This window comes from Haliotis cracherodii, unplaced genomic scaffold (assembly GCF_022045235.1).
Source record: "Haliotis cracherodii isolate W230 unplaced genomic scaffold, xgHalCrac1.p SCAF_14, whole genome shotgun sequence".
NCBI classification, from domain to species: Eukaryota; Metazoa; Mollusca; class Gastropoda; order Lepetellida; family Haliotidae; genus Haliotis; species Haliotis cracherodii.
Genome location: NW_027266269.1, coordinates 30,688,726 through 30,705,711, shown reverse-complemented (window position 1 = coordinate 30,705,711; position 16,986 = coordinate 30,688,726). Strand labels below are relative to the sequence as shown.

Here is a 16,986-nt window from a genome sequence, read left to right as displayed (position 1 = left end):
CATTTAGCTGGAATATTGTTGAGTTTAATCACAAATGAATATGTCATAGGTTTCTGGCACACTAAAGTAACGCAGAGTGATTTTTACGGTGTTTTAGGCAAAGGTCGTTATCCTCCTTTGTCAAGACGAACGATGTCTTGCGATTGTAGTCAAGCTTTTTCCACGATGTGCTAAGCACCTTCCTCAACTTTTCAGGTGAAGTAAGATGAAATGGTGTTCAACATCGCGTTCAAGGTTATTTCACTCATATACTTATCTGATTACTCTCATTGAATGATGTAATTAATGCCTCCCGTGTGCGACCATAAAATTTGCCAGGTCGTCTTTGGATGCTCAAAGGAGACAGAATGGTTGCTTAGGTCGTCCCAAGGTTTTACACAGGAGGTTTAGACATCGCCATGGACGCCATGGTCGGTGTGAATTTTTTAACATGTTCATAACAGTCGCACAAAGGTCACCGAGGAGGTTGGCTTCTCAAAGGTGGCTCAAAGGTGTCTCAACGGAGGCAGAATGATGGCAATGGTCGCCAGGTAAAAGATGCGTTCTGCTGCAAATCTGGACGATGCTTCTGTCTCCCTTGTGCCTCCTTTGGGCGACCAACAGCGTGCATTGAACGATGACTGTGGCGACCGAATTGCCTCCATTCAGCGACCACGGCAACCCTTGAGACACCATGGCAATGCTTCTGCCTCTTTTCTGCCTCCTTTGAGCTACCTGTAGTGCCTCCTCGGGATGCCTAAAAATAGAGGGCTTGTACCTGCAGTGCAGTTGCAGACGCTGGACAACTTAACTCAAGAAAGACTCAAGACTCAATAGACACAAGACATCATGCCTGGAGCAGTTACATAGAAACATGATTTTCTGGGTTTAGGCGACCATTGAGCGTCCTGGCCAGTTTTCGATCGCTCAAAGGTGACACAAAGGCTGCGGCCCTGTGTAAAGGGGCCTTTAGGAAACAGGAACAGAAAGATTATTTATTTCATCGTGAACTGGCTGGTTTCACATTGGATGTGACTAGAAGACACATGCCTCCTTAGGTCTTTGAAAGGTATTTAGAAGTGATACACATAAGAAGGAGTGAGTGAGTGAGTTGGGTTTAACGCCGCTTTTAACAGTATTCCAGTCATATCGCGGCGTGACATAAGAAGGAGAATATATGGATGTCAACTTCTTCATTATAAGAACACCTCGTTTCGGAGTATATGCTTACTCCTTCATCATGTGAATGAATGCCATGAGGCAGAGAGCATATATATGTACATGTAAAGACAACAAAATTAATAAGACAACAAAAGGTGGAAAATAACAAAGGGTAGAAACTAACAAGGGACGCCAACAGATGCATGACACTGACAGGTGATCAGCGAAAGACAATGGAAGCCAAACTCTTTAGTTTCTACCCTAAGTAAGTATATACTCCGAAACGTTGTGTTCATCATAATACAGGGGTAGACATCCATATATTCTCCTTCTTATGCCACCTTAGGTTTTTTTAGGTTTTTTGTCTGAAAAAATAACTGCGTCATGAAACTATTGTGAGTGTCTGCCACCCGCAGCTTTCGCCGTAGTTTCCTGCTCGCAAATTTCCCAGATTTATAGTGTCTGAACGGGCACATCGCTGAGATCGCTTTGTGGCCTGGAGCCTCGATCAAATGGAACATTCCGCGAGACATTTCTCGATCACATCAAACATCAGGTTATCAAACACAAGCCCATTAGTCTCCTCTCAAGACACTCCAAGTCCACATTGACCGACCATCAAGCATGTTCGTATCTTCGGTTGTGTTTGAAACATGTAAACATGGACATGCGAGAATGTCATAAAATTGTCATCATTGTATACAAGCATGATTGTAGTGGGCGGTTAAGTATTCACGTTGTTCAGTAAAGCTTGTTAAGTCGAGCTGTCTTGTTGTGGAAACCGCTCGTTATTGACGATTGTTGTTGACTGCAAACTGCCATACCAAATATAACAGAGTTTCAGATTTAGCCCTTTAATCCACGCATGTCTGATGGATGTTGGGGATTTATTGATTCTGTTGCTATTTATTTGCGTCATTTGTGGGACGCTGCTAACATGCCAATCACATTAAACACGAATTCACACTCATATACATCTACATCTACATCTAAAAATATATTTTCAATTTTAACCATAAACTGGTAAATTGGTAATTGGTTAACCTCCCCTACCAAACTGTGGACACCGGCTTGTAGTGAGTGAGTGAGTGAGTATGGTTTTACGCCGCTTTTAGCAATATTCCAGCAATATTACGGCAGGGGACACCAGAAATGGGCTTCACACATTGTACCCATGTCGGGAATCGAAGCCGTGTCTTCGGCGTGACGAGCGAAAGCTTTAACTAGGCTACCCGACCGCCCCATTATTAATATGAACTTGATAAATGGGGCATGACTTTACCTGGGTCATATTACATTGAATGCATGGCTAGGATATTATCAATTATGAGAGCACTATAAGGTCACATGTACAGAATAAAAAGATATTAAACATTGTTTGAAATATCAAACTGTGATATAAACAATTATATGAATTGACTTTCTGTTTGTCGCACGCTCCAATGTTCATCAATCAGATCCTCGCCCTATGAGTCTCCAAGGAATTCACACAAAGCGAAACTCTCAATTCTTAACTGACTCCTGCTACATTTTGCTCACATTAGGCCGCAACATACTGACGAACTGTTTGACGGCATCGCTGCTTCATTTCCAACACTTATGTCAAGACTTAGTGGTGACTCTGGCTCTGAAGTTTATTGATAAAGGTTACAACATTCAATACCTCCACAATCGCACAGACAGGTACATGCAGTCATCAGATATACCCTTCACCAACACTAGACACTTACACAGATCGTTTACCAACATATAGACACGTAAATGAAGGCATCAAACAGGGCCTTTACCAACACACTTACCCACGAATATCTGTTTAAAACAGACGAGGACGAACCTCTTAAGTGTATTCCATGTGATGAAAGGTTCACCGTCAAGCATGCATTGCTTGACTGTGTGGACTTTGCAATCGCAAGGGATTCCCATTATCAAACAATAAATTTGGAAGATTTCTTTTTCCGTGTAAGCGGGCATCTCACTCTCAGCTCCATGAAAGAGATTCGTCTGTATAATAAATTATGAATATGTATGTTAGTAATTAATTGCTTGTTTTGAAATAGAGTGTGGTGCTTTTATCAACATAGAAGCCGCTGTCCAGGTGGTCAAAGTACCGTAAACTAACTGTTCCCCTGTGTGACACTTAATTCCCATCATAATCGATGATACTATCATCAACCAGTGTTTTAAGCCAACCCATTGCTGAGTATTTTTTAATATTGGCTAGTATTGAGCACAACCCCTCCTGCTAGGGCATCGTGCAGAAATCTAAAGGCACCGATAGTCCTTATGATCCCCAGCGAGGTGGCCTAGCTTGGGTTACTGGTGGCCTATAGCTCTGGTTTTATATATACATGATATAGTTATGCCCAAATATGTTTGATAAAATTTGATTTTAAATATAACTTTGCATTCATGACTCACATGTGAATATAGGAACTTGTTCTCGTCGCTATATAGCTGAAATAATGCCGATGCGACGTTAGATTTTAAATCACTCACTTCACCAACACGTGCACGAATAAGTCGACTTTACCAATACATAGACACTTACATGATCATGAAGACAATTCATCCAACAGATCCATGTCCATTAAGCTGGACCTTATATACAACGAAAGTATGTAAACTATAAATGCATACATCAGGGTGAGTTGAGGTGAAATGGGGTTTAACGTCGCGTCCAAGATTATTGTACTTATATAGCGCCGTGCATGCACGTGTGTGTGGCTGCTTGTACTAGTGAGTGAGTGCGTGAGTTTGATTTTACGCCGCTTTTAGCAATATTCCAGCAATATCACGGCTTGGGACACCACAAATGGGAATCAAACCAGGGTCTTCGGCGTGACGAGCGAACCCTTTACCACTAGGCTACCCGACCGCCCGCTTGTACTAGTCCAGACTGATGCCTGTTTTATAGTGTTAGCCCACAGAAAAACCATGTCGCAGTTTAACATGAATACCCCACTCAGACACAGTATACTGACTCCGAGCCGACCAGTCCTTGTTTTAGTCCCTTAATGTCGCGCGCCAGACATGGTAACAACAAGTACCAACTTTTAACGTCTTTTGGTATAACGCGGCCGGGGATCGAACCTTCTGCTGCTTTCATAGTCCCTGGTGAGGTGGGCTTCACTCCAGCTGGATGACGATTCAAGTGTCCCTATGTTTGTATGAAATTAAATAACGAGACAAAAAAACATTGCCATAATCTATTGTACGATTCCCGATTCTTCATAAGCCTGTGTTTATCAATTGTTGATAATAATTAGTACCAACAAGTATCAATAATAACCAAGTGAACGAATTCTGCCCGAGCGGTGGCACCCGTCACAAACACATGAAAAGGCAAGGCAAATGTCTACCTAAAACAAACATGGGAACATATGGCAGAAAAATATATAGGGAATTGCAAAGGACATCATTTTTTCCCTGATGCGTAACGTTTGGAAATATCATTCACATGGAAGCTTTACTCCTTTAGTTATGCATTGAATGTTGCAACCCTGATCAAACAAGGTTCGAGCGAGAATCGTATATGATCACGTCTACACAGACGCTGCTGACAAAGCACATTATACAGGGGACAGTCGATCAGATAACAGTCATCTGGCATGAGTCATCTTGGTGGTTCTATTTAAACGGGATCGACCACACAAAACAAGCAATTTACCATTTTCGACACGTGGACTGTTTTAGCAGAAATGGGTGCAAGAAAATGTATTTTGGGTTTCCATGAATAATTTAGAATCATTCATCGTAATTAGCCAGCAGAGAAAAAACAAATTTGTTCCAGTTATTTGCCGTCGGGATTATTATATGTTGTTACTAATAAAGTAACGATAAGTAGGTAGTCATTATGATACTCAGGTAGGTATATTGCCAACTTTGTTGCTGTTAATCTTTGTCTAAGTCCCATACCTTTTAGCAGTTCATCACAAGAAACAGACCCTGTTTGGAGTGCTGCAAATCTCCAATCTCATTAAAATCAAATCTTAGTTCTCGCTACCGCTAAACAGAGATCTGAGGACATCCTATTACGGGTCACGTCAGACCGACCTTGCGCGAACTTTGACCGACCAATGGAATGACCAATCAGAAGGCAGCTTTCTCGTGCTTTACGGAACTAGTTTCAAATTGGCGACTACGCTTCGAAACATATTTTGACAAATTCTCGATTACAAATTTGAAACCTCAACAAAAAACATTCTAGAATGGCTAATAGATGGTCTAGATTGTATGGATTCAGTGGTTAAACCCGTAACTATCGTTCGAAATACCCCATGTTAAAGTTTACGAGGTTGCATGATTAGAAATCACATTCCGACTGTCACTTTCATAATCTGGTAAGCGACACTCTGATTGGGCGGATGAAAGGTCGTTCTGACGTGACCCCAATGGGATGTCTTCAGATCTTTTTTTTTGCGATAGCGAGAACTAAGGTCTGATTTTAATGAGATTGGCGAGGGCAAATCTCTTGCCCTTGCCTCGACGCCCGAAGTAATGGCTGTTTTGCCTTTGACCATCTAACGGGCAGCTTACAGTCTAATAGGCAACAACGCTGATTCGGCATTTTGCCATTGCTCCCCAATGTAAGCAGATACTTTAAGGAAACATTGTGGGATGGGGTCCTTCAGAGGTGTTTCCCGTTTTCGACACTCTTGAGCTGTTAAGGTTGAAACAAGATCAAAATTCATACTATCACAAAATATGAAACATATATGTCAATCCCCACCACCAACTACACCTATGCCAAGACTTTTTAAAAGTTTTATTTGCAGCGAAATGGTTCCGTATATCTCACACGAATCATATCCAACAATGACCCTAGGTCAAATGGGAATGCTTTATACGTTATAAAACATTCATCTCTCACCCGCAGCCTATTATAAGAGAGCTATCAAACGCCACATGAGTGCCCGCGTCTCAGTCACCGGTTAGACACACAACGAATACTTGATTTCCCCCGAGCATATAGCGAATATAAGTCAGAACATATCGGAGTGGACTCGGTATCATAATGGAGAGATATGCGGCTGCGTTATCGGAAGTCGTATTTCTTCATCTCAGTACCTGCAAAAAATATATTTGCATGCATATCAACAATTGAATATGTTCGGTTGCTTTCAATATGCAGTGCTTTCAAATAGGATCCGACTGAGAATGAGTTTAGATGTAGAGTTGAAATAAACAAGCGTGCTCTAGTACGAATATATGAGAATGTATTGATGTTCCCTGTAAAATCACATGTGGGTACAATATGTGAGTTGGTGAGTGAGTGAGTGAGTGGGTGGGTGGGTTTTTGAGTGAGTGAGTGAGTGAGTATGGTTTTACGCAACTTTTAGCAATTCTAGTATTCAAACAATATCACGGCGGGGGACACCAGAAATGGGCTTCACACATTGTACCCATGTCGGTAATCAAACCCGGGTCTTCGGCGCGACGAGCAAACGCTTTAACCACTCGGCTTCCCGACCGCCCCTCTTTTAGCAGTGATTTCTTGTGGCTATGGAATAGGGTTTGTCGCTGGGTTTCCAGTTTTCAGTTTTAGCTGAGGTTGTGAGCTTTATTGGCTTTGCAATCAGACAGAATGAAGCGAGTGACCTGGCGAGACACGAGTATTTTTCTTATTGAAAGGCTTCTTCTAATTACTAGCGACGAGCGAACGCTTTAACCTCTAGGCTACCCGACCGCCCCGGTACAAAATGTGAAGCCCTTTGCTGGTGTCCTCAGTCGTGTTTCTGGAACATTGCTAATATAACAGCATTAGAAAGTTATAATTACTTACCCAATAACTGTAATAACTAAATACCTATGGCGCTAGTGGTCAAACAACGGGGGTGTGCGCAAGCCAACGTTTTTCAAATATTTGACGTCTTAAAGTTGAATCAAAGATATTGATAAACCTATTGGAATCAGCCTTTACATTCCTTTAGGCTGATATCTTGATATCTGTAATATGGGTCTTAGATAGCGTTAATATTATTATCGAATGTGTGGTTAAATCATTCGTACGTCGCGCCAAAGGGCCGAGTTCGAATCACTACTTTTAGACTGCCAGGTAATAGAACGTATACACCCATGTTTGATGGTGGCACAAAATGAAACCACAAGAAATTGTCATTCGATGGTGATGTATTTGATACGGGTATCATAGTTGTGGAAAATCCAATTTTCACGTGACCCGGTGTAGAATAGGTCTTCAGCAACCCATTCTTGCCGTAAAAGGCGACTATGCTTGTCGTAAGTGGCGACTAACAGGATCCGGTGGTCAGGCTTGCTGACTTGGTTGATGCATGTCATCGTAACTCATTTGCGTGGATCGATGCTCATGAAGTCAATCACTGAATTGTCTGGTCCAGACTCGACAATTTACGGACCGTCGTCAATAGCTGGAATATTGCTGAGTGCGGCGTTACAATACAAGAAAAAAAAACCGAACGATTGTCAAGTGTAAACTTCTGTTTTGCCTGGCACTTTATATGACGTTAACGAATTCACTTGAAAACATTATATATTCAACACCATGAAAAGAGTAGATGATTTTCTTATAGATACCTTAACATCTCTACATACCACCATTGACGTTCTTTAAGAACACCAGAGGAAGTCCGTTTCCATCTATATGTATAAGATACGAGGGGTTTCTTTCTATCAATGCTACGAATATGATTTATACGTTAATTAACGTATTGACGTGAGGATCTCTTTGGAGAAAGATGAAAAGCAAAGCAATATCTGCTTCGGAAAGGGTTTTGTTGAAGAAACTATTGATTTGTCTAAGAATACTCCGGTACGTTGTAATTAAAGCAAGCAGCATATGGTCGAATGGCCAAGTTAGTAATTACTGCAACCTCGTTCAGACGCTTGTGTCAAGACTATTGTGTCTTCGGAAGGAAGAACAATCTATCTGTGAAGTGTGTTGTGGTCGTGGCGCTTACCCTTCTTGAATGATCAAATAGAAATAATCAGCTTCTTAACTCACATGGTGCCAAGGACCCACTGCAATAACTTTCCAAGATTACCACATGGGTATTATCCGATTCATTAAATGGTGGCTCGCCCCGGTGGTCTGGGTAGAGCGTCTGCCCGGAAGGGAGGTCGGTGGTTCGATCCCCGGCCGAGTCACACCAAAAGATCGCACTTGTTGTCTCCCTGCCTAGCAGTCGGCATTAAAAGGATAAAACAAGGAATTGTCTGCTCGGAGTCAGTATACTGTTATGAACCGCGGCATGGTATCTCAGAGGGCTAAAACCGGTATTCGTCCGAACTTGTATGCATGTCGCTACATATAGGCAATCTTGAACCCAATTTCACCCCATTGCACCGCACCGCACCAATGATGGATCGGATGAAGAAACATCATTTATGCGGCACAATGACGATATGACGTCCTCAATTTTTACAGTACAAGCGTACATAACTGAAGACATCATATCGTCATTGTTCGCAACAAACTAGTTTCTTCATCCGACCCATCACTGGTGAGGTGGGGTGAGATGAAATGGGGTATGTAGCGACATGCATACACGTGAGTGTGTGCGTAGCTGCTTGTACTAGCCCACTTGCTTACGCAGCCGTGAGCAGAATGTCATCATTATCTCAGCGGTAAATACTAGAAATGTGGCGCATTGTATCCATGTGGGGAATCGAACACGGGGCTTCTGAATGAAAGGCGAATGCTGTAACCACTTGACTACCCTACCCCCATGACGATAAAGGTTTCTAGTATTCTAGTTACTGGGCCAAGATTGGCGATAGGTTCTCATTTTTTGTGCATGAATGTCTGGCTAGCCATTTCTAATTTGACTTTCACGCTCACTAGAATCTGTTTCGGTAGATAATTGAGACTGATTATTCTCTTGCGTTGCCGATTTACACTAATTGCTTCTTCTCTGAATCCACTGAACCATTGAAGCTGAAACGTCACGAGCAGGTCCCACAAATGAGAACATTTGCATTCGTTCAAGAGATTCAGCAGCCATATTAAAAAGCGTATATACGATCAATACTCTTCAATTTGGTTTTAGTGGGTGAGCTTTTAGCATTATTCCAGCAATATCATGGCGGAAATGGGCTTCACACATTGTACCCATGTGGGGAATCGAACCCGGGTACTCGGCGTGATGAGCGAACGCTTTAACCACTAGGCTACCAGCGCGCCCCCAATTTGGTTTGAAAAGACTTTAATTAAAAGATACTTTAACAAGACATTCGGCATTAAGGGAATAAAACAAGGACGGGTCCGTTAGAAGTCAGTATACTGTGTTTGGGTGGGGTATTCATGTTTTAACTGTTGCATGCTATCTAAATGGGCTAGCACTATGTATAAAACTAATATATATATTTGTCAGGATTAGTGCACGCACGCACCCACGCACAATCACGCACACGTACGCGCGCGCACACACACACACACACACACACACACACGTGCATGCACGTCGCAATATACACTTTTCAAAAAAAGAAACGCACAGGTAGTTTTTTATTAAATTTATTGTACCTAATAAAGTCGATATATTTAATTTAATATCATAGATCCAAATATGACGTTTTGAAGGTCGATAGTCATATATTGTCGTCGTACAAAGGCATTGAATACTGTTCTATGTCATGTCACATAAGGCCACTAGGTTGCGCTGAACTCAGTATCCTGTGTGACCGCTCCAGGCGGAATTCTGCGCCATTCTTCTTGTAAAGCGTTGGCCAGTTGTGGGAGTGTCTTTGGCGTGTTCTGACGTTGACATACACGTCGATCGACTTCATCCTAGAGGTGTTCGATTGGGTTGAGATCTGGAGATCTCGACGGCCAGGGCAAAACGTTGATGTTGGCATTATGACGGTAGTCTACCCTGATAGGAGCTGTGTGCGGTGGAGCGTTGTCCTGTTAAAACACCTCCCTCTGGCGGTCAATGATTGGAAGAAGGTGAGGTTGAAGAATTTGATTCATGTAGGGATTTGCTGTAAAATTTCCCTGAAACCACAACCAAGTCAGATCGTGTGGTGTAGGACGGTCTGAAGTGGAATTGAGCTGTGTGTATCGGCCCCAAAGGCGGCAAAGGGTGTGGTGGTGGACGTTGAAGTGGCGTGCAAAAGAATACTGCGATTCCCCTCTTTAAATACGTTCAATGGCGATGTTCCGATCGGCAGCGCTGAGTCTCGGCATTTTCGAACTTGAAAATTGTTGACAATTGAATGGCGAATTATTGGCTTATGCTTGCCTTTTCTTGGCCACTAGCATGAGTTACGAATGTCATAACTTGCACGTGCATTTTGCTTTAATGGTCCTCCATGACATTCAGATATATTCCAGCTATATGACGGCGGTCTGTAAATAATCGAGACTGGACCAGACAATGCAGTGATTGACATCATGAGCCTCGACAGACGCAATTGGAATACGATGACATGCATCAACCAAGTCAGTGAGCCTTGGACTTTCTTCTTGAACGCACATGCTCCGAACAAATACAAAGACGCATGTTTACTGGCAATAACGACCCAAGACTTGATCAATAAAGTTATTTCAGTGAAGCATTAGAACTTGTAAGCGCTCTTTCATACACGAACACAAGGTAGACCACTTAATCAGGTACCTTTAAATAACTGATAAAGAGAGCGATCTATATGAGCTAGTTGTAGACTGATGAGCTCAGCCATGTTTATAAGATACAATAGGAAATGGCCCTCGAACATGAAATTGGCTCATCGAATCTACATTTGACCTTCCATTCAGACTCATTGTCTAGAGGTCTATTTTGTTTAGATACAGTTGAAAATGCCCCTCACAGATGAAACTGGCGTCTCTACTCTTCTACCAGAATTATTGTCCCGAGGTCGTTCGGACAAACATATTGGTTGCAGAAAATTGAAATCAACTTGGAAAAATGTTCTAGCTACAAGAGGACACACAACAAAGGGCTGATATAAGTAGATAACTTTGGATAACTATCCCCCCTCACCCCCTCATTTGATGACGTCACAAGTGCACCTAGTAACCCCACGTGACTGATGACGTCACATAACCTTGACCTTGGGGTTGGGGGTGGGGGGTGTTGTCAACGTCATTGCCTCATTAATATGTAGAATAACTCATTAATATGCAAATGTATGCATGACGTCACAGGTCGATTAGGTTAATAAAGGGTCAACTGACCAGATGCAATCATGCAATTAATGACTTGACCATTCGTTAACCGTAGAACACGGGATAGTAATGAATGTCCCTATATGCACATGATACTACGACCGGGGGTTGGGTTGGGTCTTGACTCACGCGGAATGGAATGTCATTGTGAGACCATTTTGGCGCGAGAACATGTGGTGAACATTTGAACCTTTTGCATTGAAGACATTTCTCTGTGGGCATTCGGTGGCGGGCTATGTGTGGTAATATTAAAAAGCCCAGGAACAAGTTTACATAGAAAGATCTCCCGATATTCAATTACGTTAATTAAGGGTCAACTGATTGGATGCAGTCATGCACTTGACCATTCGTTAAACGTAGAACAACATGTGTCTAAAAACAAGATGGCCGACGTTACCATGAACGCTCACGGGTGTCACGTGTCCTCGGTTTGAATCTCGCGCCTGACCTACAAGTTAGTTCTATGGGGCCCCCGTTCCACAAAGCGATATGAGACTAAGTTGATCCGCAAGTGCATTAACTCATTTATAGTCAAATATAATCATGACGTCACAGGTCAGAAAGGGTAATGAGAGGTCTGTTGTTCCAATGCACGAATGCAGTGTGTTAATGAGTCCTTCATTAAGTGAGAACAAAGCATAGTAATGAGTGTCCCTATATGGAAGTGGCTACTACGAGGTTCAAATGTTATTCACGGGGAAAGGAATGTCATTGTTAGACATATTCCATTGATGCATGGATTTCGGTAGTAATGACTGTCACATGTGGCAAAGAGGGGTGTGAATTTCCATAGAAACCACATGTCCAGTTCTTAACTCTTCTCGTGTTACCCATTATAAGTTCCTTTTAACAAACAGTTGCCATGACAACTATAAAAAAAAATAAGGGTTAACAGTCTTGACTCCTAGCTAGAGGTTAGCTCGGAGAAATATAGAGTCGGTATCGCGAAACCCGTGTGTTGAAGACTTTAATGTATGCCAGTCTGGTATATGACGTTTTAATACTGTAAAATTCTATTCTTTTTTCTCAAAGATGTTTGAGTTCAAAATGTCGGTTCAGTTTCCTATTTCAATGGAAAAAATACTCGTTTAACCCATACCCAGAATCATTTTCATGAGAAAAAAATAGAGTGAAATAACGTAGTTTAGTAGATAACTTCTAAGAGATAAGATTACTTGAGCATTCATTAACAAAGAACAATGGATAATAATGAATATCCTTATATGGAAACTTAGGTCACCAATCCCTCATTAATATGCAAGATAACTCATTAATATGTAAATGTATAAGTGATGTATCAGGTGAATTAGATGAATACAGGGTCAACTGACCAGATGCAATTTACTTACATTAACAAAGAACAATGGATAGTAATGAATATCCTCATATGGAAACTTGACATCCCACGCGAAATGGAATGTTATTGCGACTGAATTTTGCCGCCTTTTTGCACCTTTTCTCCATGCTCATTCGGGGGGGCTGCGTCTGCTGAGATTATCAGCCCAGGAATAAGAGTGTGATCTATGTCAATATGTGTTATAAAACTCAACGGTAGTGTTGAGTGACTGACATTTTCACTCTAACCTTGCTGACAGATAAGACGTCCGTTTTCAAAATGAAGAGAGTTTCAGAGGATATATTTGGACCTACAGTCATTTTCACAAAGCATAGCAAGACCAAGTCGAGAAAAAAATGTCGCAGAAAATCAATGGCATCAAAGGGGTCGCCGAAGAGACTGGTTGCATCTAAGAAGAAAAAGATGACAACCAAGAAAGCGAAAATGACTATACTGAAAATGCAACCCCTGTCGAAAGTAAAGGCTGCATAAACACCCTCCTCCTCCTCCTCTTCCTCCTCTAGATAAAGGAGGAGGAGGGTGTTTATCCAGAGGAGGAGGAGGAGGAGGAGGAGGGTGTTTATCTAGAGGAGGAAGAGGAGGAGGAGGAGGGTGTTTATGCAGCCTTTACTTTCGACAGGGTTTGCATTTTCAGTATAGTCATTTTCGCTTTCTTGGTTGTCATCTTTTTCTTCTTAGATGCAACCAGTCTCTTCGGCGACCCCTTTGATGCCATTGATTTTCTGCGACATGTTTTTCTCGACTTGGTCTTGCTATGCTTTGTGAAAATGACTGTAGGTCCAAATATATCCTCTGAAACTCTCTTCATTTTGAAAACGGACGTCTTATCTGTCAGCAAGGTTAGAGTGAAAATGTCAGTCACTCAACACTACCGTTGAGTTTTATAACACATATTGACATAGATCACACTCTTATTCCTGGGCTGATAATCTCAGCAGACGCAGCCCCCCCGAATGAGCATGGAGAAAAGGTGCAAAAAGGCGGCAAAATTCAGTCGCAATAACATTCCATTTCGCGTGGGATGTCAAGTTTCCATATGAGGATATTCATTACTATCCATTGTTCTTTGTTAATGTAAGTAAATTGCATCTGGTCAGTTGACCCTGTATTCATCTAATTCACCTGATACATCACTTATACATTTACATATTAATGAGTTATCTTGCATATTAATGAGGGATTGGTGACCTAAGTTTCCATATAAGGATATTCATTACTATCCATTGTTCTTTGTTAATGAATGCTCAAGTAATCTTATCTCTTAGAAGTTATCTACTAAACTACGTTATTTCACTCTATTTTTTTCTCATGAAAATGATTCTGGGTATGGGTTAAACGAGTATTTTTCCATTGAAAAAAGGAAACTGAATCGACATTTTGAACTCCAAACATCTTTTAGAAAAAGAATGTAATTTTACAGTATTAAAACGTCATATACCAGACTGGCATACATTACAGACTTCAACACACGGGTTTTTCGCGATACCGACTCTATATTTCTCAGAGCTGACCTCTTAGAGTCAAGACTGTTAACCCTTATTTTTTTATTTAGTTGTCATGACAACTGAATGTTAAAAGGAACTTATAAGAGGTAACACTAGAAGAGTTAAGAACTGGACATGTGGTTTCTATGGAAATTCAACTCACACCCCTCTTTGCCACATGTGACAGTCATAACTACACGAAATACATGCATCAATGGAATATGTCTAACAATGACATTCCTTTCCCCATGAATCACATTTGAACCTCGTAGTAGCCACTTCCATATAGCTACACTCATTACTATGCTTTGTTCTCACTTAATGAAGGACTCATTAACACATTTCCTTCTTGCATTGGAACAACAGACCTCTCATTACTCTTTCTGACCTGTGACGTCATGATTATATTTCACAATGAATGAGTTATTGCACTTATGGATCAACGTAGCCTGAGATGTGGAATGGTGCCTCATAGAACACGGACAAAACAAGGTGTTATGTGTATAGCATAAACGAACTCATTCGGAGTGTTGTAAAATAAACCTCACTTGTAACAATATAAGCAATGTGATCTACTGTTAGATGCGTCGACAACTGTGTACATAGTACACTAACTAAATATGGAAATATTACTATGCCCATTGAGCGCTGTAAAGAAGGTGATCACGTGACTCCCCAGCGAATATGTACTTGGTGAAGCTTGCGTTGAATTGATCATCGGGTTATCTTCCTGACCACTGACAGAGGACACAATACACCAAACGATTAATCTTAAGGTTTTAAAAAACTAATCATGCTAAATTCAGAATATTCTAACTTTATCTCGAGTCATAGAAATGTATCATGACAATGGTTAACTAACACTATGCTAAGATCACCTTTTTAAAACCTTAAGATTAATCATAACTGTTTTGTAAAAAGAGATAAAAAAAAGACAATATAAGAATACATTGATCGATCATGTCTGACTATATTAAAGAGCACATAGGTAAAGGTAACTACATCACTATGTCTCTTAATTATGATGGTTCTTCAATGGGACGCCATTTGTGGTGCACACATCCTTGAACAAAGGGAACATTGAATTTGAACATGTACTTTTTTTTTCCTAAATGAGAATTCGTTGGACTCATGATAACATAATAAACTCAATCAAGGTTTTTTTTTCATACACATCATACATCATGCAGAAACAGACTATAACATCTACAGCCAGGAATCGCAATGCCATAGCATGTACCCAAAAGTTGTGCGCCGCTCGCACACCAAAGTATAGTCTGTATCAGAAATCACTTTGTTACATTTCATAAAAAGTAAATTTTCATAAAATCACTATGAGTGTTCTATTTCTTGCTTTGTAAAATGTTTAACGAGTGATGTTTTATCAACAACAACAACAAAAAAAAGAAGAATTATATCTAATTTCTGTTGGGTATTAAACTCTACAAATGGATTGGTAAAATAAGAATCTGTTTTAAGTTTAACTGTTAAATAATATGAATTATTTTATCAAAAGCATGGTGTACAAATGCATACATAACATTACAAAAATACTTTACACAAATATGCATTAGAGGTAGACAGATGAGAAAGAAAGAAAAAAGATTTCAATGTAACTAATTACATATCAGTAAATAATTTGTAAAAATATTTAGATTAAAATTATTACTCACCTAAGACGACTCTGACACAGTAGCACGTGACCTCCATTCTCCTCATTCATTCCGTCTTCAATACTGTCAGCAAGGTTAGAGTGAAAATGTCAGTCACTCAACACTACCGTTGAGTTTTATAACACATATTGACATAGATCACACTCTTATTCCTGGGCTGATAATCTCAGCAGACGCAGCCCCCCCGAATGAGCATGGAGAAAAGGTGCAAAAAGGCGGCAAAATTCAGTCGCAATAACATTCCATTTCGCGTGGGATGTCAAGTTTCCATATGAGGATATTCATTACTTTCCATTGTTCTTTGTTAATGTAAGTAAATTGCATCTGGTCAGTTGACCCTGTATTCATCTAATTCACCTGATACATCACTTATACATTTACATATTAATGAGTTATCTTGCATATTAATGAGGGATTGGTGACCTAAGTTTCCATATAAGGATATTCATTATTATCCATTGTTCTTTGTTAATGAATGCTCAAGTAATCTTATCTCTTAGAAGTTATCTACTAAACTACGTTATTTCACTCTATTTTTTTCTCATGAAAATGATTCTGGGTATGGGTTAAACGAGTATTTTTTCCATTGAAATAGGAAACTGAACCGACATTTTGAACTCAAACATCTTTGAGAAAAAAGAATAGAATTTTACAGTATTAAAACGTCATATACCAGACTGGCATACATTACATACTTCAACACACGGGTTTCGCGATACCGACTCTATATTTCTCCGAGCTAACCTCTAGCTAGGAGTCAAGACTGTTAACCCTTATTTTTTTTATAGTTGTCATGGCAACTGTTTGTTAAAAAGAACTTATAATGGGTAACACGAGAAGAGTTAAGAACTGGACATGTGGTTTCTATGGAAATTCACACCCCTCTTTGCCACATGTGACAGTCATTACTACCGAAATCCATGCATCAATGGAATATGTCTAACAATGACATTCCTTTCCCCGTGAATAACATTTGAACCTCGTAGTAGCCACTTCCATATAGGGACACTCATTACTATGCTTTGTTCTCACTTAATGAAGGACTCATTAACACACTGCATTCGTGCATTGGAACAACAGACCTCTCATTACCCTTTCTGACCTGTGACGTCATGATTATATTTGACTATAAATGAGTTAATGCACTTGCGGATCAACTTAGTCTCATATCGCTTTGTGGAACGGGGG

General features: G+C 40.5%; 1 protein-coding gene across 1 annotated transcript in view; it reads left to right on the top strand.

Moving 5' to 3' along the window:
• LOC139460357 (uncharacterized) overlaps positions 1 to 16,986 on the top strand; it is a 51,728-nt gene that overhangs the window by 27,876 nt on the left and 6,866 nt on the right. Inside the window, exon 3 of the mRNA XM_071241846.1 lies at positions 13,145 to 13,261. Within this exon, the coding sequence (XP_071097947.1) occupies positions 13,145 to 13,261 (117 nt within the window). The remainder of the gene's footprint in view (positions 1 to 13,144; positions 13,262 to 16,986) is intronic.